At 35.2% G+C, this 24,755-nt stretch overlaps 1 protein-coding gene across 2 annotated transcripts in view; it reads left to right on the top strand.

Annotated features, from left to right (window-relative positions):
* TENM1 (teneurin transmembrane protein 1) overlaps positions 1-24,755 on the top strand; it is a 735,241-nt gene that overhangs the window by 472,367 nt on the left and 238,119 nt on the right. For both annotated transcript variants that reach the window (XM_023633984.2, XM_023633980.2), the window contains 2 exons: positions 19,770-19,969; positions 21,632-21,842. In XM_023633984.2, coding sequence (XP_023489752.1) covers positions 19,770-19,969; positions 21,632-21,842 — 411 coding nt within the window. The remainder of the gene's footprint in view (positions 1-19,769; positions 19,970-21,631; positions 21,843-24,755) is intronic.

Below are 24,755 nucleotides of genomic sequence, written 5' to 3'. Positions count from 1 at the left end.
TCCCTACATGTGTGCACATTATGAATCAGTGAATTCTAATTCTGCAGTTAAAGAAGAACAATTAGCCATTCCAAGTGAAAGTGAACCTATTTTTGCAAAAGGTGTATACTCTTGGAAAATGGTTGAAATGTACATCTATAAAATTTGCAAGCCACGTTTGCCATTTAAAGTACTTGCACAGAATTCTATTGAAATTCCAATAATTAATTCCCAGCTTTATACCTTATAAATTTCAATTTTTGACATGTATGTAACAATAGCAGTCTGCACTCAGAGAGCATTTACAATTTCAAAATAATATCTTTTATCCACATAACAGTTTTATGCTATAGCAGCTATTGTTCCCCTTGTTTTATAGTCGAAAAAGAAAACACAAGAAGGTTAAGTGACTTGCCTTGCATAATAGTCACAACTACAGGCAGAGCTGAGATTAGGATCCGGTCTCCTCTGACTGTTAGCTCAGCATCCTCCTTTGGGTCTTTTTAAAAAAAAATGTTTTTTTAAAGATTGGCACCTGAGCTAACAACTGTTGCTAATCTTCTTCTTTTTTTTCCTGCTTTTTCTCCCCAAGTCCCCCCAGTACATAGTTGTATATTTCACTTGTGGGTCCTTCTAGTTGTGCTATGTGGGACGCAGCCTCAGCATGGCCTGACGAGCAGTGCCACGTCCGCGCCCAGGATCTGAACCAGCAAAACCTTGCACCACTGAAGCAGAGCGCACAAACTTAACCACTTAGCCATGGGGCCGGCCCCTAAAAATTCTTTTCTCAAGCCAATTGTTTAAGTAACAGCTGTCTTGATTAAAAAGATCTCAATGCAAAATAGTCAAATGTATGTCACTTCCGTAAGAGTACTTTGCAGATCTTACATTTCACACCAAAGATCTAAGTTCAGCAAGTACTCTCTCTTCCTCAAAGCGAACATACACACACACACACACACACACACAAGTACTCTTGGAAATTGAAAGTTAAGCAACAAAATCTACCTGTTTATGACGGCCTTTCATTGTAGACCTAGCTGGCGACGTGTGTGTAGCTTGTTTTTTGGCTTTGTTTTTTTTTTACCTGCAGCATGGTTACATCAGAGGCAATTTATGCAATGACAATTGTGAACTTTGAATAAGAGGTTGAATTCTAAATTTACTTACAATTTCACTGATATTTATTTCACAGACTCAGTCAGTAGGTAAAAATTCATTTTGTGGTACCAAAGTAAAGAACTACACCTACCCCACCCAGGTAATCATTGTGCATTCATATGGAACAGAGTCCTGCAGTATAATTCTGTGGTTCTTCAATATTGGTTCATAGGACATGTGGATGTTAAAATGCACTCAGCTGCCCTTTGAGTCAACCCATAGTTTCAGTATCTTTTACTTAAAGGATATTAGAGCCCAGGACATTGTGGTAGAATTGGGAATAATTCATATAAGCACAACAAACCACATGAATAAAATAGTAGTAATGCACTAACAAAGACAACAATGTTGGGAGCTTAACATTATTATTTTTAAAGATTGATGGCAAATTACAGTAAATGTTTCCTATAATGCTATATAGATGTTTCTCTAACACAGGGTTTCAAGGGGCCCAGCTAGAGTGCTGCAGCTTGTTTTCAACTATATTAAATCACTTTATCAATATATTTCAGTTTTAACAAAAGCTTTTCTAAAGCATGCAGGAGACCTGACTTCTAAAACAGATTTATGGAAAGAGTTCACTATGCTAAAAGGCAAACTTATTTATGGTATAAAAAATTCATGTTAAATGTTCTTGGTCATGTATGTTTAATGTTTTATTCTTGTTTCATTTTAATCCTCATTTTACTTTTTTTTTTAAACTAATACACACCTTTCCTGTGATGGCAAAAGAAATGTGTCTGCGTTGTGGTCTCTTAACCTAATAGTCTACATCTGACAGGAGCACTAAGTGGTGTGCTATAAAATGGCATATTTATCCACTTGGACTAGTCCTTCAAAAGCTACAGCATCTTGCCCTAACATCCTTATAACATCTTTTGTTTTTTTGGAGGAACCAGTTCATTGTAGAAATGTATCAGCTATGTGTAAATTTAATTCAGTTGAGTATCCATTTATATCTTTCAGTGTGTATTACTCTTGGAGGAAATTTAAACATTTACTAGCTTTTTTATGAAGTCAAAGGCAATTTTAGTATGTGAAATTTACTTTTGAAAATAAAGCCCTTGAGTTCCAGCATTTAATGCACAAGTCTGCATTTTCCCTGTGAATAACTTTGGTAATCCCATAGATAATAATCACATGTCCTTTTTTATCCTTCATCTTTCTAATATTAAGAGCCTTTGGTTTTACTTCTGTGCTCTTCTTGTAGCTTCTGTTTTCTCTTCATCATTTTAGTTGTCTTTTCCTATTTCCATTATATATCTTGCCAAAGATATCTTGACCAGATTGCACACAAATACCATCTTCCCATTTCCATTGGTTTAGAGAGAGGGAAGAATAAAAGTAAAAAGCTAGATTATGAGAGAAATGATTCTTGACCACCTCAAATCCTCTATTAAAATAATATAAGGGGAAGAAAAATGAAATCTCAGCATTCAGAAACATAGAAGCTCATGATTTTTAATGCTGTATGACTCAAAGTGCTATTTTAACTGTACTAAGTACTATGGGAAGTTAACAAATGAACCTAAGGACATAGTTTTTGCCCTTGAGAAAGTTCCTGTTAAATGGGAGAGCTGGAAGAAACATGCATACTGTCAAGGAGGAAAACTTTCTCCTCTATCCTTCTAAGTTCTTCCAGCTAACCTAAGAATTAGGTTGATATAACACAGATTAACATGAGAAAAATAAACAAAAGGTTAACAACATGTATACATCCTATATACATGGGTGATATCCAGGAAAACTAACTCACCTAAATAGTCGAAGCCCTCACCTTAAATACCAACTTCAGCTAAAGACAAAAGAAGATGTTGAGGGTGAAGAGTCAATTATGGGAGGTGAACAAGAAAAGCAGAGTAAAGAAGGGAAAGGTTGTTATGCAGATTTAAGTCTTTGTCTTTGCATTGTTAAGGGTTTCTAGAGATAAGGTCATCTTTTTCTTCCTGGTCTAGTGAGAGAGACATCCTTACAAATGGAGATTTCCCTTACAAATGTAAATGTCTTTTACAAAGGATAACCTTTATGCCATTTTCAGAGCTTTTCCTGTGTCTGCTATTTCCTAAAAATAACCAGCTTAAAATAATCCTTATGCCAAAAAGGCATATTTAAGGGTAGCAAATTCTGCTCCCCTACAGACCTGCCTTGAAACTTCCCCAAGAAGTTTCACAGTCCAGAAGTTGAGTCAGTAGCTTGTTCCATCTCATTAAACCAGCCTCTCAATCCTGACAACAGGTCAGTTTAGTTAAACTCATTTCAGGAGACAGTGATGCAGGTAGGCTTCCAAAATTAGGCCTATGTTATGCAAGCAATCAGGGATTTAATAACAGGTATTTCCGTGGGAAAAAAAGAAAAAAATAGTCAATGATTAGAGCAAATTATAGACCAGTTTCTGAGTTCTGAGGGTAACCAGTTAAGAAGACTTTTAGATGTCTTGCTCAATGCATTTTCAGGTGGAGCGAGGGCCAGCAGTAGCAATTTGACAGATTTTCCTAATTTGCAGTTTGAATGTTTCTGGCAATTTTTCTCAGCGGCACATACAGCAACAGCATGAAGATTATCCATTCATGAGCTATTGTGGTGATTTCTCTGAAGCTTATATCAAGTTGTCCAACTTTAGTTTGCATGGCTTTGGAAAAAGGGCAGTTTTAGTTCTTAATGATTGCAAGTCAGAAAGGGGGAGAAAAAATTGGAAACGTTAGTTTGGAGAGTTGTAGCAAAATATTGAAGGAACCTAGAAAAATTTATGATCCAGTCCAGTTTATAGGTAGAAAACAAAAGGTTAAAAGACAATGAATAGCGTTAGAATCTAATATCCCCAAAGGTGTATTATTGTCACACAATTTTTCTCTCTAAAATTACCCCTACTTTTACCAAAGATAGCCAGATTAAGACTAATTTGTTTGCAAAATAAGTCTAGTATGACTTAAATTGTCCTAGTTATTTACATAAGCGTGGCAAGAATGGCGATTGATTGTATAAGTTCTTTTAAATCTGCTTTGCTGGAACTTTTCACAAAGAATCTCAGATTGAACTTTTAAAGACCTCTTGAGGCCAGGAAAGCCAAGACAAGAACTTGCCATCAGACTTTGCCTGTAATATCTATAGATTTGGGTGAAATATTCTCTTCTCGAGATCCCCAAGATATCCTAAGGTTCCTGAACCTGCCAGGAAGTGACCTTCATTACTCACCTGGTTAAGCTGTTGAGAACCCTGTAAGCATAGTACCAGTACCAGGCTGTTTTTCCAAGGAGCTTTTATTGGCCCCATAAAATCAATCTTAGTTCCTTAAAGCTGTCTGGTCGTACCTGAGTTTATGCTTATGTCTCTCAAATATGACATTCCAGTCAAACCTTTGGTCATAAAACCAATGTTTCCAATCATATGCTGTTAAAAGGAGAACAGATTCTTATTGAACTTATGCAAATAGCTATAATGCTATGAAAATAACACTCACTGAGAGTTTTCAATTCTGGAAGGATCAGGTAGGGAGAAAAAGAAAAATGGTTCAATTCTGTTTACAAAGGTATAATTTATCAAATTTCTGTAAGTCATAGTTAGCTTAAGAGAAAAGGTTTCCTTATATTTGGAATACAAAAAAAGAATCAGAAATATTTCAAACAAAAAGTCATAAAAATTATAATCATCCTTCTCAGTTCATTCAGTCCCATGTAATTAATTCTTGGTGATCTTGATCTTTTGTTAGAGGTTTTATGAAGCCCTCAGTTTCTCCACTAGAGTTCTGTAACTTCTTCTCTAGTTCAATGGTATGACCTGAAAGTTTACTAGAAACCTATACTCAGAGTCCTTTCCATGAGTCTCACTGAAGATGAAACATTTATGCAAAAGTATCAGAGTAAAACAATAACTGCAAATGACAGAGGACTTAAAAATGGCAATGGTTAAAAATCTGATTGGAGTTGATTATAACGCAATTGACAAGGAAATTTGGTTATTTCTGTGACACATAACATTTAAGCTAACTAGAATTATGACAGGTAACATTATACCAGGACATATCAGAATTTTAAGAATTTTATACAATTTCTACGACACTAGTATTAATAACGTATATCCAAACAAATATAATCTAAGAACATTTAATGTCACTTATTTGACAATGCTTCCCATGTAATTTAACATATCAAATAAACCTAATCAGTGCAACATCTCTCTTTTTATAAGAAGAGAGACCAAATCTTTTGAGATGTTTCAGGGGCCCTCTGAAAAATCCCAAAATTATTTCCAGATCAAAAAGACTTCATTTAGAATTTGGGTTTGGGAAGTTTGTCAAAAATATCAAAAAACTTTGAACATTTGCCTAAATAGGATCATAGATCATTATGAAACAATACTCAATTATCCATTTCACCAAAGTGACAATAAAATATTTCAAAGGCAAATATAAAAGGTTAGATAATAGTAAACAAAACTTAGCTCTTTCAGCATTAAGAAGACTCAATTTTACTAAGTAATCAAAGATCTGATAAAAACAACAGAAAATTATTTTGATAAAGCACAAAATCTTTGCTTTCTAGGCAGATTATTTAAAAGGTAAAGAAATTTTCACAATCTGTTATCAAAAGCAGACCAAAATTCCAGAAAAATTTTATCCTTTTAACAAAGAGAAAACCAAATTGTAATTTTGCACCAGCTTACTTTTGATATTAAAACTCATTTATTTCAATCTTAGCCAGTCTTGACTATGCATAAAATTTCTTTCCAAATATTCCTTTTCAATAAACCTTCTACAGCTTTCATTTTTCTCAACAAAAGCACATCTTCATTCTTCAACGTTCTTTTTCTGAAAACACACATCCTACTTTTCTTGCCTATGATGATGTCCCCATATTATTTCTAGTAGTTTCAATCACATATATTAGAATTCTTAACCCTTACAAACTTTAATTTCTAGTGAAAACTAAGTAATCAGCCATTGTGAACTGTCTGTTACTCCAGTATTATTTTGACTGGAAAATTTATGAGAACATTTTATATTTTCTAGAAACATATGCTTCTTCATAGTACAATCTTTCAATAAAGCACAAAACATCTTTACTAACAGACCCAAACATCTTTTGTTTCTCTGTAGTAACCCAAAATTAGGTATACTTATGTTCAGTAATTAATGTTTCACTATTTTATCTTATTAGGAAATGACCCAGATAGTCAATAAATTTCCTGTAATTAAATTTATCTTAGCAAAACTCTAAAGTTTCAAGTTGCCAAAAAGATTTTGGAAGCCAAATTAAGTACACATACCCTAAAACATAGTTATTGCTAAAAAGTTCACCTAAAAACTCTTTTCTCACTTATATCTATCTAAATCACTTGCTCCCAACAATTATGTTTAGATGACCCATGAAAACTTCATGAGACATTAGACAAAGTCAGCCATCACTCTAAGCTAATTTTTTTTTGCTGACTAATTTTGTAACAGAGATAGCATGAACTGCTTTGACTAATAAACCCAGGTAGAATAAAAGTTGTTTATCTGCATTATATTTAATGCCGATAAATCTGAAGACATCTGTTTTAATTAAATCAATAAACTTAAGTAGCTGTTAATTTACCAAAGATTATCCCAGATCATGTGAACTTGAGAAACATTTGGGTTAGTTTCTATATTTCTGAGAGTTTTAGAACACCCAATCCAGTCACAAGTGCTTGACTTCAAATCAACTAAATAGAGCTGTTTTACAAATTAATTTTGGCAGTACCATCTGGAGGTATAAACATATCACACATCTACAACATGCATATATGGACACATATGGACTAATGCAAACAGAGACTTTATAGTTACTGATATTTGTGGAGAAGACACTTAATATTTTTCATTTGACCAATTTCCAAATGTCTTCTTTTTTTCCCTTTCGATGAGAAATTTATCCCTAAAGTTTGCATGTCAAAGAATTACTCTTTTTTCCTAGAGAAGATGGGGGTAGAAAAATCTGCACTACAAAGGCACAAGTATTCGAGTTTTCTCCAAGATGGAGTTTTGGGGAGCATTTTTTGCCTATTATCAGAGGTCTAGGGCAATTTACATTTTTAAGTGCAGGACAGTTCTTGTTCTAACATCCCAATATCTACAAGCATTTTAAGATAAATAGGCAATCTTTGGAGATTGGTAATTATAGGTGAGCTTTTGAATTGCATCTAGAGCCACATTTCTGGTTTTCTAGAGATTTGCAAGGCAAATACAGTTGTTTTCAATTCCTCAAAGAATTGAGTGGTAGCCTGAATATCAAGAGACTGACCTGCTCATCCAACTAATCTTTCTTCTTTATATCAGAGACATTTCCAACTAAGATGGAAATCAAAAAATTTATATGTTGTAGAACTTCAGGACAATTATTTAGACAGAGTTCCCCCCCCAAAAAAAAATTCAATTTATAAGTTTTTCGGATTTAAAAGATCCATTTTCTGGCCATTAACAAGTAGGATCTATTCATCTTAATACCAACTCAAACCAGAAGCCTTTTTATGGCTTAACCAAAGAGACAAAAGGGGTCCCCCATGATCATGCAAAGGATACAGCCCTCACAAGATCCAGAAAGTTCACTCCTAGAGATAACCAAAAGAAAGAAAGAAAGACTTATCTAGCTGCAAGTGGGGTGGAACCCACATTTCTGTCCAGCCATATCTAGCCACAAGTGGGGTACAACCCACATTCCTGTCCACCCAAATTTGAGGGGCTCCCAACCTGATGGTTGCTAACCCAAGTTCTCAGGACACAAAACAACACAAAAAAGAAAGTAGTAGTTGACAGAAAATACCTTTTGTTACCACAGGCAGTAAGAATGGCGTAGTGCAAACTGTTGTCTCTGGTTTCCCAGAAGAATGTGAAATGCCTCCAGTCACAAACCTGCTAATCTCTGACACCTGGAAGGTGTTACTGGAATGGGACTTTTCTAGCACTAACAAGGCAACAAAGATTGAGACAACAAAGGCCCTTTATGGACTGGGATCCCTTATGACAAACTCCCCTGAGAGCTGGCATGGCCGAACAGGGAGAGTGCTTCTTGTGACTTCATGTCCGGGAATCTCAGTCTATTCAACTGGCTGCCAACATGCACCCTGGTAAATGCACCTTCTGGATGGTAGGAACCAGAAACAATATTCTCACTGGTCACAAAGCCAAGCTCTCAATACATAGAACAAGACAAAAGACACTACAGACAGGGACAAAGGAAAACAGTGACTATCTCTAGGAGAAAAATGATCAATAAAAACCCAGAGTACTCATTTACCAAATTTTTACTAGAATTGATATATCCAAGAAACTAGTTCCACAAATATTTTCTCCTGCTAATCTAAATTTGGAAAAACTCGCCCCTCTCACTTGCATTGGACTTTGCAGGCAGAGATCCAGGAGACTGATGTGGTAAGAACTATTACCTTCTGTCAGCTTTTGTCAAATGTTCCAGTATCTCTCAGCTGTAGCAGTCCCAATGTGAGCAGTGTCCCAGCCAGTAAAATTGATCCTGTCAACTATGCCAGCTGTTGGAGAGGAAAAACTTCTCCTCCATCTTTATAAGTTCTGGCTGGTCTAGGAATTAAATTGACATGAGACGCTAACAGGAGAAAAACTAACAAAAGTTTAATAACATGTATATACCCTGTATACATGGGAGAGACCCAAGAAAACTAACTCCCCAAACAGGTGGAAACCCTCACCTTAAATAGGTCTTCAGCTAAAGACAAAAGAAGATGTTAGGTGTGGGGAGTCAGTTATGGGAGGTGACCAGGTAAAGCGCTATAAACAAGGGTAGGGTCATTACACAGATTTAAGCCCTTGCCTTCTCCACTGATAAGAGTTTCTAGAGATAAGCCCATCCCCCTCTTCCTGATACAGTGAAGGAATCACCTTTACAAATGAAGATTTCCCTTATAAATGTAAATGTCTCTTACAGAAGGGTAACTTTTACTCAGTTTTCAGAGCTTCTCTTGTGTCTGCAGTTTCTTAAAAATAACCAGCTTAAAATATTCTTTATGCCAAAAAGGCATATTTTGGGGTGGCAAATTCTGCTCGCTTACAATACAGACACACACAATGCAAAATAACATGCAACCAACTGTTGTATAGAAATAGAAATAAGATGGTTAGGCGATTAAGAGCCTTAAAGAAAGAAGATGAAATGATGATTGTTATTATAGAAGTAGTTTGAGCTGGGCCTTGAGAAACAAGAAAAATCAATCCTAGTTGACTTTAAAGAGTACATATTTAAGAGAATGGAATAATAGAGTGGTAAGGGGGAAATGCAGGTGGTAATAGCCTAAGTGGTAAATGGATCATAAAGCAATAGAGGTAGCAGATGGAGACAGTTTGGCAAGGAAAGGAAGGAGATAAGTGACAGTATGATAACTAGATGAAGGGACAGTTGAGTTATTTTATTCATTTTTTTTTTTTAAAGAAGAGAGACTTGTGCTTGTTTGAAGACAACGAATAAGAAACCGATACAGAGGGAGACATTGAGGATGCTAGCAAGAAGGCAGATCGTGAAGGGACCAATGTCTCTTGGCAGGAGAGTAGAGGAGGGAGGGCCCTCAGAGATGAACTGGGATACCAAATTGTATGGCACACTGAATATGAAAAGGGTATTTTGATATTGGAGAAATGAGAGGTAGGAGTTCAAAAGAGGACACAATAAGTGTTCAATAGATACTACCATCTATTATGATTATTATTACTATTATTATTATTTCTGTCTGTAATGAGTGTTCTTTGTGAGAAGTTTTAATTTGATATTATTCAAGATTTTCTCGGTTCCTAAAAGGCAGAAATCAAAGGCTGTAGCAATATGGCAACATATGAGAGCTGCTGCCTATGCTTGCTGCTTCTCTTTCTCAATGCCTGGCCCAAGAAGATATACAACCCCCTCATTACTCTCAACTATGGGATAGGTGTGTCATAATATAGCTGTCTTATTATATGTGCAGTAGCTAGATGTCAAGAATTTAGACAGACGTGACTGCCCCATCCTCTGGGGACTTATGTTTTAGGATACCAAAGGGAGAGCTGGATAAATTGAGCTGTGATCAGCCCTCCTTTCACCATCCCAGAAGTCCAGAAGGATGTGATCATTATAACCTACATATAACAAACATTTAACATGGTGTAAAATATAGAAAATAAGCATTCCTGCTGTGTGCTACCAATTATGTATTCTAAAAGTACTAGGCAGGAGACAGTCAGCTTCTAAGTAGCAGGTGACCTTCTAAAAACCACTTGGAAACACATCAAAACTCTCATAACAGTGCATGATAGTTTGTATATGTGTGTGTGTAGGCTATTCATGTCAATCTATAACTTGTAACCATATTTGTGTAACAGCTTTGTTGAGATATAACTTACATATTGTATAATGCACTGATTTAAAGTGTATGACTCAGTGATTTTTAATATATTCAGAGTTGTGTAGTCATCTCCACTATTTAATTCCAGAATATTTTCATCACACCAAAAAGAAACCTCATAGGCATTGGCAGTCACTCCATTTCCCCACCTCTCCCCAGCCCCTGGCAACACTAATCTACTTTATGTCTCTATAGATTTGCTTGTTTGTATATTTCATATGAATGGAGTCAGATAATGTGCAGCCTTTTGTGTCTGGCTTCTTTCACTTAGCGTAATATTTCCAAGGTTTGTCCATGTTGTAGCATGTACCAACACTTCATTCCTTTTTATGGTTGAATAATATTCCATGGTATAGGTATACCACATTTTGTTTATCCATTTATAAGTTGATGGATCTTTTGTGGATTTTCACCTTTTTTTTTGCTATTATGAATAATGCTACTATGAATATTCGTGTACAAGTTTTTGTTAGAATACCTGTTTTCAATTCTTTGGGGTATATACCAAGGTGTAGAAAGGCTGGGTCATATGGTAATTCTATGTTTCACTTTTTAAGGAACTGTTAAACCGTTTTCCAAAGAAGCTCCAGCATTTTACATTCCCACTAGTGCTGTATGAGGTTGCCTATCTCTCCACACCTTTTCAACACTTGATATTGCCCATCATTTTTATTTTAGCCATCCTAGTGGGTGTGAAGTGGTATTTCACTGTGGTTTTGATTTTCGTGTCCTTGATGACTAATGGTATTGAGTCTCTTTTCCTGTGCTCGTTGGCCATTTGTATATCTTCTTTGAAGAAATATCTATTCAGGTATTTTGCCCATTTTTCAATTGGTTTATTTGTCTTTTTACTGTTGAGTTGTAAGGCTTCTTAATGTATTTTAGATACCAGTCTATTATTCAATATATGATTTATAAATATTTTCTCCCATTCTATAAGCTGTCTCTTCACTTTCTTGATGGTGTCCCTTGAAGCACAAAAGGTTTTAATTTTGATGAAGTTAAATTTATCTATTTTTCCTTTTGTTATATGTGCTTTTGATGTCATATCTAAGAAACTATTGCCAAACCCAAGGTCACAAAGATTTATGCCTATGTTTTCATCTGAAAATTTTATAGGTTTAGTCCTTAAATCTAGATATTTGGTCCATTTTGAATTAATTTTTGTATATGGTGTGAGGGAGCAGTTCAACTTCACTCTTTTGCTTCTGGATATCCAGTTGTCCAGCCCCACTTGTTGAAGACTATTCTTTCCATCATTAAATCATCTTGGTGCATTTGTTGAAAATCATTTAACCATAAATGTGACTTTTCTTAACTCTCAATTCTGTTTCATTGATCTATATATCTATTGTAACGCCAGTACCACACTGTCTTGATTCTGTAGCTTTGTAATAAGTTTTGAATTGAAAAAATGTGAAGCCTCCAATGGTTTTCTTTTTTTTTAGATTGTTTTAGTTATTCTGAGTCCCTTGAATTTACATATGAATTTTAGCTCAACTTGCCTGTTTCTGCTAAAAGAGGAACTGGAATTTTGATAGGGATCACATTGAATCTATAGATCAATGTGTGAAGTGTTGTCATCTTAACAGTAGTAAATCTTCTGATCCATGAACATAGATGTCTTTCCATTTATTTAGGTCTTCTTTCTTTTCTTTCAATGATATTTTGTATTTCTCAGTATACAAGTCTTGCAACTTCTTTTGTTAAATTTATTCCAAAGTTTTTAAATTTTTTGATTGTACTGTAAAACAGAAATGGCTTCCTTAATTTTTGGATGTTTCATTGCATGTGTCCATATTGATTCACTAATCTTTGAATATTTTTTTGTAAATGGTAATGTTATTTTCTTTTAAGAAAACATTTTATTCTTTGTTGACTCATGACTGTGAGTAAATGTTTGAATAGGTAACAGTGTGATGATAAATTTGAGTTTCATATCCATTCTAGTTTTTGCCAAAGAAATTCAAATACTGAGTACTTCATGTACCATTGGTACTCAGCATACTGAGAGTCTATAAACATAATTTGTATGTCACCGTGTGAGATTGTATATCAAGTTAGGAGAGCCTTAAATTTGGAAACTAATTCTTCTGAATACTACTTAATGGCCAATAGACCACACCAGAAGAACTATGAAACTTTAAAGCTTTTTAAGGAAACTAAGTTCTTGCAAAGAAATTTAAAGAAATCCTTCTAAAAAGAGAATTATGTCTTTTAAATTATATATATTCAACAAACAGATATACAGAGTCAAAATGCAATTCAAAATCAGTCCTTTAATTAAGGGCAACATTTCAACAATGCCATTTCACTTCTGTCTAGGATGTATGCAATACTAGATAAGCTACTGTACTGGAATCTGAAGTCTTTCAGTGTCTGGATATAATTGTTTACACTTACAGTAATGTACTTACCAACTGTAAAATTAGTTAATGGACTTTTCTACACAGTCAAGTATCTATTGTCAGTGTCAGTAAGAGAGGGATTTTATTTCTAAACATATTTTATTCACAGTTAATTCCCAAAGGTCTATGTGTGTAGATGGTTTCAATTCTTCCTTCCACCAAACTTTGTGCTGAAATGTCAAAATAAGCTATCAACATTACTTAATAAATTATCAAGCTTACTATTTTATTAATTCATACAAACACTATTTACCAAGTGTCTACTATGTACAAGTTTCATTCTTCCTTTTCTTTCTCCTGGGTTATATAATGGATATTAAAAAAGTGTGTAATACACAATGTGGAAAATCTATCCCTGAAGAATTGAGAGTTGAATACATGTTTTTCTTCAACAGTTTATATAAGGAAAATTGTACAAGGCTACATAGATGGAAAGGGTAGGCTTTTGCTGTCCCCTTTTCATCTTTTCACAGCTTTTGATCACTGGGAATAGAGGTTGATTTCACCTCCTCATTTGGCTCCAAGTGCTGATCTAAGCTTCACAGAGATTTGTTACTGTGAAACAATTATTATATTTGAAGGAACACAAAGAAGATGGTACTTAAATCATGAGACACACACTAGGACTAAGTCAGGTGAAAGACCATACCAAAGCCATTTGATTATGTCGTTTGAAGATTTTGAATGTGCCATAGGATTAGGTGAAGGGTAAATATGGTCTTAAGGCATAATTTCTTTTTCATCTCTGTGGACAACATTCTTTTCAGTTAAAGCAGTACCTTCTTAGCTTGGACGCTTTTTATAGAATTTGCAAATGTCTTTAAAAAATTAAAGTTATGGACACAGTCTTTAACCTAGTCATTTTTACATAAGGACCCGATAGTGGGATCTTTTTAATGACCATGTGTCAGTATCTTCTGTTAATATTCCACTGAGTTTTGCACAGAATCATTGAATCCAGTCTAGTTATATTAAGTAGAAAAAATAAATACATGTATATGTCCAGAATATAGTTATTTACCCCCTATCTTATGAGGACAATGTTATCAATAATCATGTTATTAGTATTCAGGTATGTGTCTGAGTCTAGATACAATGAAGCCTTTGTTTAGTTGATACAGCCACTGCACACAGTGTCTGTCACCAATTCCAGTCCTCTATATTTACCTTCCAGGAAGCTTGACCTTTCCCTTTTGAACTAAGCTACCATCAGCTAGTTTGCCATCCTTCAACATGCCATTGTTTTTTCCCACTCAGCAGTTGATGCCTGTGTTGTAACCTATAAAGAGAGTGTTTAGCTCAAACTAAATTGGTGGATATTGGTGAGACTGTGATAACTACTATACCGCACAGTTTGATATGATTTGTGGCTCTCTGCTCTTCATCTTGGATTTGTGCAAGGAAGCGTTCTGTTACTGGAGAATATGTTCCTCCTTCTGATACACTTCAGTAAAATAAGTGATTAAATGCCAATTAAAGCGTGAATATTACAAAAACTGTACCTTAATGCTGACAATTTGCAAATGAAGGATCCGAGTCAATGTTAAGTTTGGCCAAAATTATGCCACTAGCCTATATTGATACAAAATTTCTTCATAAAATCACATTACATATTGTTTATCTGCGTCTAATTTTCTCTCTTTAGTTTCCCAGTTTGGGCTACCGTAAGAAAAATAATGAACTAATATATGAACCTAATTATCACTACATCATAACCCATAACTAACTTTGGGAGAAGATAACATGGAGCAGCCTATTTAGTGATGTTATTGGTAACAGAGAGATATCTTCCTTTCTGACGCATGACGCTCTAAAAGGTTAGAGACTCAGAAATTTTCTGCAAGCTGTGAGAATTCCTCTTCTCTAATACCAAGTTGCTGCAACTAGCTTGCTTTGCTATTTTTATTTAAATTATAGTCCACATGTTCTTTGGTATTGTCATGTCTCTTCACCTTCCTTGTCTTAACTGTGATGCATGCTCTCAATGGGCAAGACCATCTTCTTCTAAAATCATTTTTATAAATGACTTATGTATATATGCTTCGGATATTTATTAATGCTTGTAACCAGGAAACTTCAACAACACAACTTCACGAGTTTCTTTTGATTTAGTGAATAACATTTAAGTAGCTTCATTAAAACAATATATGATGCTATAAAGTGCAGAAGGAAGAGATAGTATAGCATTTGGGAAGGCTCATATATAAAAGTTAATGTCCATCAGCCAGTTTTGCCCTGATTTTTTAAAATGACAGTGTCTGTATTCATTAAAGCCTGTTTGTAGCACCTTTAAAATACTGTTTGCTGAACCTCTAACATTTTAAATTGTTTTACATTTATAATGCTGTTTGTACAACCAAATGATGCATTTTAAGAAGTGATAAAAGCCCCTAATGAGGATAGCAGTTAAACAAACTGAACATTAAGTTGAGAACAGAAGTGTCCACATAAACATGATCTGCTAATTTCCTGCTCATTGAAGACATTTGTCAGCTCCAGGACCCTAAGAGTTAAATGTATAATCAACCCTCTGAGGACCAAACTGTTCTGTCCCACATGGAAAATAGTAACTTTCAGTGAAAAATAAGGACCTCAGTTGGTCATTTATCATCTCAAAGGGCGTATTTTATTATAAATGTCAATTCCACAAAATTATGTGTCCTGTAATACATAATTATTTTCAAAATTGCATTTGAAATCTATTATTAACAGTTAACAGTGAACATTCTTAAAATAGTTATTACTCTTGGCCTTAACACAAAAAGCAATAATGGAGGTATTTTAGGGAGTTAAAAGCTGCAAGGCATTGGCCTCTGAATAAAGCCACTGCAGGTGTGTTTCTTAATGGGCTGTTAATTTTATAGCGAGTGAACACAAGGGACAGAGACCATGTGTGTTTTTTAACTGTGTTTGGTGTGGAGAAGGAGTTAACGGCTGAAAAATATAAAGGCAGTGTGAAATGAGGCCAAATTGAACTTTCCCTCCTGAGGTGTAATCCTCCTTGCTTAAAATCAAGGCAAACTAATTCTTGCCCCTCCTCTTCCATCCTTTCCCTTCTCACCATCCCATAACAAAGAAATCCACAGAAGCCTATATAAAAGTAACACATCAGAAATAATTAGAAAATATGGCAATAAATAATAAAGATCTGACTGGTCAAACTCGACATCCTTTCACACTAACCAGCTCCTTTTAGTTTTCTTATTTTTGCTACCAGCACTAAGTCGCCCAAACTCATAATCTTGGGGTCAGTTTTGACCCTCTCTTGGCCCCCACACCTAGTGTCTCAGTGTCCTAAGAACCTTGCTTCTCAATCTGCGGGATGTGGACCATGCAACATGAGCATTACTCGGGAACTTGTGAGACGTATCTGACTTCAGACCTACTGAATTGGAATTGGCATTTTAACAAGACCCCTGTTTTAGGCACATTCAAGTTTGAGAAGCTCTGCTATAGAATCTTCCTTTATATTGTTTTCTTCCTTCTTTCCTTCTTTTTTCTTGTTTTCTTCCTAGGGAAATAACTTTTTTATTATTATAAATAACTCTTTTTGCATTTTAGATGTATATTTTTTTAAAACATGTAATTAGATTTTGCTCTTTAATTCAGAATGATGGTTCTTAACCTTTCAACACAAGAATTTAGTTCATTGCTCTTTAATTATAGATATAGATATATGAAGTTTATCTTCCATCTTCTTTTATGTTTTCTAATTGACCCATCTAGTTTGTGTCTTCCCTTTCTTGCCTGCATTTAGATAAATTATTTTTATCTCAGTGTTATTTTCTCTATGCTATTTCAAAAAATCAATTTTTATTTTTTAGTATTTATGCTTGAAATTACAATAAGATTTTTTAATTTATAATAATCTGAAGTTATTTGACATTTGTACTGTTTTTCAGGATATCCCAGTTTTACACTTCCTAGATAATATATGATTGTTGTTTTAAACTTTATTGGGGAATAATTGAAAGATATATTTCTATATATTTAAAGTATACAATGTGATTTGATGTACATATACATTGTAGAATAGCTACTAAGATCAAGATAATTAACTCATTCATCACCTCACGTAGTTAACATAGTCAACTCTTCTTTTTCTCAGTGGTGAGAATGCTTAAGATCTACTCTCAGCAACTTTCAAGTATACAATATCATATTATTAACTATAGTCTTCTACATTAGATCTATAGATCTAATAGATCTATAGATCTTCTATAGTGCTCTACATTAGATCCTCAGAACTTCTTATAACTGAAAATGTGTGCCCTTTGACCTACATCACCCCATTTCCACCTCCTTCCAGCCCTGACAACCACATTCTAGTCTCTGTTTCTATGAAATCGGCTTTTTTTTTTTTTGATTATACATATAAGTGATACCATACAGTATCCATCTTTGTCTGGCTTACTTCACTTAGCTTAATGTCCTCCAGATTCATCCATGTTGTTGCAAATGGCAGGATTTTCTTCTTTTTTATGGCCTAATAATATTCCATTGTGTGTGTGTGTGTGTGTGTGTGTGTGTGTGTGTGTACCACATTTGTTTTATTCTTCGATCCATCAAAGGACATTTAGGTTGTTTTCATATCTTGGCTATTGTAAATAATGCTGCAGTGAACATGGGTGTGTAAATATCTCTTTGGAATTCTGATTTCAATTCCTTTGGACATAAACCCAGGAGAGGGATTGCTGGATGGTATGGTAGTTCTATTTTTAATTTTTTGAAAAACCACCATACTATTTTCCAAAATGGCTGTACTATTTTGCATTCCCACCAACAATGTATAAGGGTTCCCTTTTTTCCACATTCTTGCCAACTTTTGATTGCTTGTCTTTTTGATAATAGCCAAGCTAACAGGTGTGAGGATATCTCATTGTGGTTTTGATTTGCATTTCCCTGATGATTAGTGATGTTGAGCACGTTGTCGTGTACATGTTGCCCACTGTATGTCTTCTTTGGAAATATGTCTATTCAGGTCCTTGGCCCATTTTTTAATTGGATTTTGGTTATTGAGTTGTCTGGGTTCTTTATATATTTTGGATATTAACCCCTTATCAGATACAGTAGTCTCCCCTTATCTGTGGTTTTGCCTTGCATGGTTTCAGTTACCCACGGCTAACTGCAATCTGAAAATATTAAATGGAAAATTCCAGAAATAAACAATTTGTAAGTTTTAAATTGCAAACCATTCTGAGTAGTGTGATAGAATCTTGCACTGTCCTGCCTGGGATGCTATGTCACAATGCTTACATCAGTCACTTCACTTTATCTCATCACGTGTGCTTTGTATCCTCTCACATCATCATAAGTAGAAGGATGAGTACAGTACAATAAAGTATTTTGAGAGAGAGACCATATTCATTTAACTTTTATTATAGTATATTGCTTTAATTGTTCTATTTTATCATTAGTTATTGTTGTTAATCTCTTACTGTGCCTAATTTATAAATTAAACTTTATCACAGGTGTGTATGCATAGGAAAATACATAGTCTGTATAGGGTTCGGTACTATCTGTGGTTTCAGGCATCCACTGGGCATCTTGGAACATATCCCCCATGGATAAGGGAGGACTACTGTATATGGTTTGCAAATATTTTCCACCATTCTGTAGATTACCTTTTCAATTTATTGATTGTTTCCTTTGCTGTACAGAAGCTCTTTAATTTGATGTAGTCCCACTTGTTCATTTCACAGTTGTCTGAAACATACTTTTTCCACATGAGCTGTTGGGCCCACCCTAAATTTAGATCTTCATGTCATTTCACCTCAATTATTGTCCCATAATTCTTATATCATTCTTCTGTCTTCCTGCTCTAAATCATCCTACCTTCTGCCTCAAGATTAGCCTTTCTAATATGCCCAGACCTCTCCCCTCTTCCTAAAAACATTTAATAGCTTGCCATCCTTTACCAAATAAACACTTTAGGACTGGCATTCAAGGCCCTATATAATATGATGCCATCATTTTCCTCCAACCCTATCTCCAACTGCCCTTCGGTATCTACACATACACAAGTAAAGCATACTTGGCTTTACAGTTTCCCTCCTCTTGGTTTTGGTTCACGCTGTTCCTTCCACATGGAGCATCCTTCCCAACAGCTCTGTTGAAATCCTCTCCCTCCCTTAAGGCCCATCTTCAATACTACTTCCCATAAATACCCTTTTCTGATTCATTCGTTCATTCATTTATTGAATAAATACGTACCAATCACATACTGTTTGCCTACATTCTTCTAGTTACTGGGAATGAAGTAATGAACAAAACAGCCACAGCTTCATGGAGCTTATATTCTATTGGGAAAAAACAAGCAGCAAACAATAAATAAGTAAAACATATGGTATTTTAGGTGGTGATAAGGCTAAAGAGAAAAATAAAGGAAGATAAAGCGGATAGAGACAGCGAGGAATGAGGAGCATCCTCCAACCAAATACCTTTCCCTCCTTTGAACAACCAGAGCACTTATTTTCCTTTACAATGTGTTTATTTGTGTACTTGTCCTACTTCCTCCCTCACATTTAAAGCTCCTTGAGAGCAAGAACTGCATTCTACTTATCTTTGTATCTCCTGCAGCTACCAAGACAGCACTCAATAGATAATGGTTTAAAATGAATCAAATGATGGAAATAAATGCAATAGGAGTTTAAGAGAAGGGAGAGACTGATATAGTGGTTGGTTAGGGAAGGCTCCTTGGAAGATATTTAATTTGGGTAAAGCCTTGAAAGGTGGGCGGGGTGGCGAGGGAGACAGAGCTGAGTAAGTCATTTTGATATATCTCTTCTTGAAAAACTAAATACCATTGCTTTATAAATTAAGATTAATATTATGTGTAATTTTCTTTACCTTTAAAACCAGTGTTTCAGAAGGGACGGGCAATAGACACCGGAGAAGTTGACATTGGTGCACAGGTCATGCAGACCATCCCACCTGGCTTATTCTGGCGTTTCCAGATTACCATCCACCATCCTATATATCTGAAATTCAATATTTCTTTAGCCAAGGACTCTCTGCTGGGAATTTATGGCAGAAGAAACATCCCACCTACACACACACAGGTATTTGATGTTATAGGTATTTCTTGACCCTTTTAGAGTGTGGTGGGATGAATAGTTCAGAGTTTATGACTTGCAAAGTGTGTGGGACTCAAAGGTAAAGGCAGATAGTCTTTGTAATGAGCAAATATCCAGAATAATCACCCTCAAGTGAATTAAAACATGGCATTGAGAAATAAGGAATAGCATTTAGCAGAGAAGATTCAGAAAAGGAAGGTTAAGAAAATATTCTTGAAACTTGAATTCTGCTTCCTGGAACAGGATGATCATGAGCTTTCCCAGCCCCCTCATCTTACTTAGGTTTGGTACCCACACCCCTTCGGCTAGTTCTATACATCCATGAACCCTTTCCCCAAGGAAGGAATGCAAATCAATAAGGAAAATGAGTCAAAAAGGAAAGTTTTATCTTACAGGTAGAAATTTTTCCTTGTTACTGTTAATCATTGGTGGTCTGGTGGTTAAGATTTGATGTTCTTACCACCGCGGCCCGGGTTTGTTTCCCTGTCAGGGAACCACACCCCCATCCATTGGTTGTCGTACTGTCGTGGCTGTGTGTTGCTGTGATGCTGAAAGCTATGCCACCGGTATTTCAAATACCAGCAGGGTCACCCATGGTGAGCAGGTTTCAGCGAAACTTCCAGACTAAGACAGACTAGGAAAAAGGACCTGGCCACCCATTTCTGAAAAAATTGGCTATGAAAACCCTGTGAATAGCAGCAGCATTGTCTGATTTAGTGCCAGAAGGTGAGAGGATGGCACAAAAAGACCAGGCAGGGTTCTGCTTTGCTGTACACAGGGGTGCTAGGAGTCGGAACTGACTCCATGGCACTAACAACAATTGTTAATAATAACTCAAATACATAAAACCTCTGTGGTTTTACAAAGCCCTTCCATAAACTTTAGCCACCTCATTTCTCTCGTTTTCTTTTTATTATCTCTTCTTTACGTGAACCCATTTGGGGCCTTGCTCCATCTAGGAAGTAGCATAAGGAATCATAAGAACCTGGGGCTTGCTTTTTTTTTCAACAGATAGATCTGTAGTCCAGACCTTACCCTCTGGCTCAGAATAGGCAGGGAATTGGAATGCTATTCAAATGTGACTCTTAAAAAACAGTCCAAGGAAATGTGTGCCATGTGCTTGTCCCCTGATTAGGGACAAAAAGGAAGGGTCCTTTGAATATTTAAATATGCTACCACAAAGGTAGTAAATGGTGATGAATGCTGTCAAATTATGACTGTTCATTTATTTGTTTTAAAAACTGTAAAACTCTTTAATTTGTAGAGAAGGTCATAGTAACATTTTGAGGGGAATATGTGGTTTCAAGTATCTTCTATCCGATAGTTGAAATCTCACTTTCGAAGATATCAAAGATTCTCTTGCATAATACTAAACAAGATTTTTTTCTATTTCTTGGTTTATTTATTTTTAAACAATTATTTTAAATATTCCCAGACTGAAAAGTTTATAGCATTTGAAAATACAGCAGAGGTTTCTTTGCTCAGAGTTAATAATATGCTTTTGGGTTTAAATATATGTATGACTATCCTTCTCTGCTTTGCCCGCCTCCAAAGCAAAGAAATATGAAATAGAGCAACTGAAGTTAGACATGTTCGCAGTCTAGGAGTAAAAGTAGTGGCTGATATTTGTGTCTGTATTTGTTCCAGTTTGATTTTGTAAAACTCATGGATGGAAAGCAACTGGTCAAGCAAGACTCCAAAGCCTCTGATGATACCCAGCACTCCCCTCGGAACCTGATCTTAACCTCACTACAGGAGACAGGTTTCATAGAGTATATGGACCAAGGGCCTTGGTATCTGGCATTTTACAATGATGGAAAAAAGATGGAGCAAGTATTCGTGTTAACTACAGCAATTGGTATGCTGCCTTGGCTATTATTTTGAATTGACAGTATAATTCTAGAAAGACACAGTCACTGACGAATGTGATAGAGATGTTATTTAAACTTGTTGCTCATTCTACCTTAAAGTCATTATTCAGGATAGATCACTATGAAAAAGGCTTACATTGTCGTTGTCATTAATGTTGTTTAAATTCTGAATGAGATTTTCTAAATGCTCCGTTATTTGCTACTAGTTTAGGATACTTGCCATGTTTTCAAGAGAAATAATTACTTGGATAATATTATTACCAAGGCTACCTAGATGAACAACTTCAGTGAAGAAGGGAATAAACAAGAGAAACCCTGTTAGTTCAAGTTCTATTAGAAAAGAAAAAGCAAATAAATGCCTTTTAAAATGGAAAAACTAGTATCAGCCCAGTTCCTTAGAGCAACTCATTCTAGAATCATTACAGTTTCAAGATACAACCTAAGAGTATTTAGAGAAGAGTGCTAAGGATAATAACTTGGGTCATTCAAAGCCCTTTTTTGAAATTGTTTAGTTTAAAAATCATCACAATGACTCATTCAGTGTGCTCAGAGCCTTTTAAAACATGTTCTTTTTAATACAATGTCTGCACACTCTTATTCACTTTCACCCTAGTTAATCAGAGACATCTCACTCTTGTCATTTTTTGGTGAATTCATTCCCCATGACTCTTTGTGTGAATAAAGCTGAGCTCTTTAGCAATTTTAGAGCCCTGAGGGTAAACAACTCATAGACACACTATTTTATTGTGTGAATTTCCCTAAAACACATGTCTTTTAAAAGAAGGGACAATATTTTACAGCTGTCAGTTTTCTATACAATTCTCACCACTTTATGCTTTAGTTAACCTGTTCAACCATGTGTTTAGGAAGATGTGTTGACTGTTAATAGATATACCATCTGCTCTTTATAACAATTATGTTCTATTTTTACTTGATGCTGAAGACCTTGCCTCAGTAAAAAATGGTATTCCGGCCATAAGATTATCAAAAATTTTCCTCTAAAATAACCAGAAAGATAAAAATATACTGATGATTTTTCCCTCTAGAGAAAAACTCCACTGATCCTATATCTTCAAAAGAGAAAATATTTGCTAAGTTAGAAAAAAATATTTTAAGTCACGACATTGTTTTGCCACTCGCAGACTTAGTGGGGTAGATTCAACAGATACACCTGTTATGATATTTTTCTATCAAAGCCCAATTTTGATAATATGAATGCCAATGAGTTATGAGAGGTTGAGTTTCTCCTAAGAAATCAGAGCAATTAGGAGATCTAAAATACTTGTGAAGAAGATTTTCTTTCTTCCTGTTGTCCTTACCACTAAGCTCACCTTAAAACACTAACCAAACTATTAACCTTTCAATAATCAATAGACCCAAAAACATGCTTGGAGTTTTTTCCTGTCCTTTACTTCCTCCCAAAAAGAGCTTAACCTTTGAGATACAACTCCGATTATCCAGATATCAAGCTGCCAGTTTCATACGCAACAAGATATTTGCTTTTTCCTTATGCAAGTCCATTTCTTTACTTTTCTGTTGTCTTTTTAAGATTAGAAGCAACAAAAACATTTCTCCTACAATTCCACTTCAAGAAAATCCAAGTAAATTTCTGAAAAAACCAAAGGTATATAAATTATTTACTCTAAATCTTCCCATTAATTTTTTGTTTTTATATTTTATCTTAATCATAGTAAAAAGAGGCTAATATATTTGATTAAACAAATTAAGGTTTGTATGATTTTATTCTAAATACTGCTCATTTATCTATTCTGTGATCATGTTAGAATCAGTTGATTGATCTTAACTATATTTAGTCTGCTACTAATAAGGATCAAGACAGTACTAATAACCAACATTTATTGAATGACTAATATAGGCTAGCCACTGGTCTATATATATATGTGTGTGTGTATATATAATTTGCCAATAGTATAGACAGAGTTGTCAATATCCCCTAATTTCATCCAACCTGCTCTGTAACATTATATATACCATTTATGGAGTGCTACTCTGCCCCAAGAACTATACTAGATGCTTTACATTCAGTTATCTTGTTTGATTTTCATCATAACCTTGACAGCATAGGTATAGCAATACTTATATTACAAATAAGAAACAGAGGCTTGGAATGAGTAACTAATTTGGTAAGGTCTCACAGCCAGCAAGTGGCAAAATTGAGATTTGAGACACCCAGTATGTCAGATTCCGAAGCCCATGCCCTTTAGACTATACTCATTCATTAAGATTATTCATTACCTTTAGTTTCTCCCATGAGAAAACCTGCCGGAAGCAAGACTCATCATCACTGCAGATGCAGATACCAAGGGGCTTTAGACTCTTGCATAAGAACAGAGTTTCAAGCATAGAACTTTAAGACGATCCTTAACACTAATGAACTGGAGTCTAGGAAGTCATTCTGAAGTAAGATTAAAAAGATATAAGGCAAAGCTTTCTGAACGCCAACATAGATAGAAAAACACATCCTTTTTCATCACTAGTTATTTATGTGTTCCTGCTGTAGCCATCCTCTTCCTGGAGTCCCTGGGCTGTCCCAAAGTTTCTTTGATACCCAGTGGAGGTGGCAGCTTCCAAAACCTCCTATATTGCCTTCTCTTCTCGTTTACATTGCTGATGTTAAGCTCTGTGCAGCAGTGTGGGCCCAGGGACGTCTCCTAGACAAGTCAATAAGATGTAGGGATTTTTATTTATTTTGATAGCAAACTTTATTAAACATTTTTTTCTACAATTGCTACATTCCCACAAGGCTGCTACCATAAAGCTGTCAATAGAATCTGGTGTGAAATTAAATTCAACTACATTTACCTTTGAAAGCTTCCTCCATGGCCTCCTATTAACCATCCAGGGCAGGGGAAATCCAAATGTAGATTTAAGAACTGCCA

Source organism: Equus caballus, chromosome X (assembly GCF_041296265.1).
Source record: "Equus caballus isolate H_3958 breed thoroughbred chromosome X, TB-T2T, whole genome shotgun sequence".
In the NCBI taxonomy this organism is placed as follows: Eukaryota; Metazoa; Chordata; class Mammalia; order Perissodactyla; family Equidae; genus Equus; species Equus caballus.
This window is presented reverse-complemented; position numbering and strand designations above follow the sequence as displayed.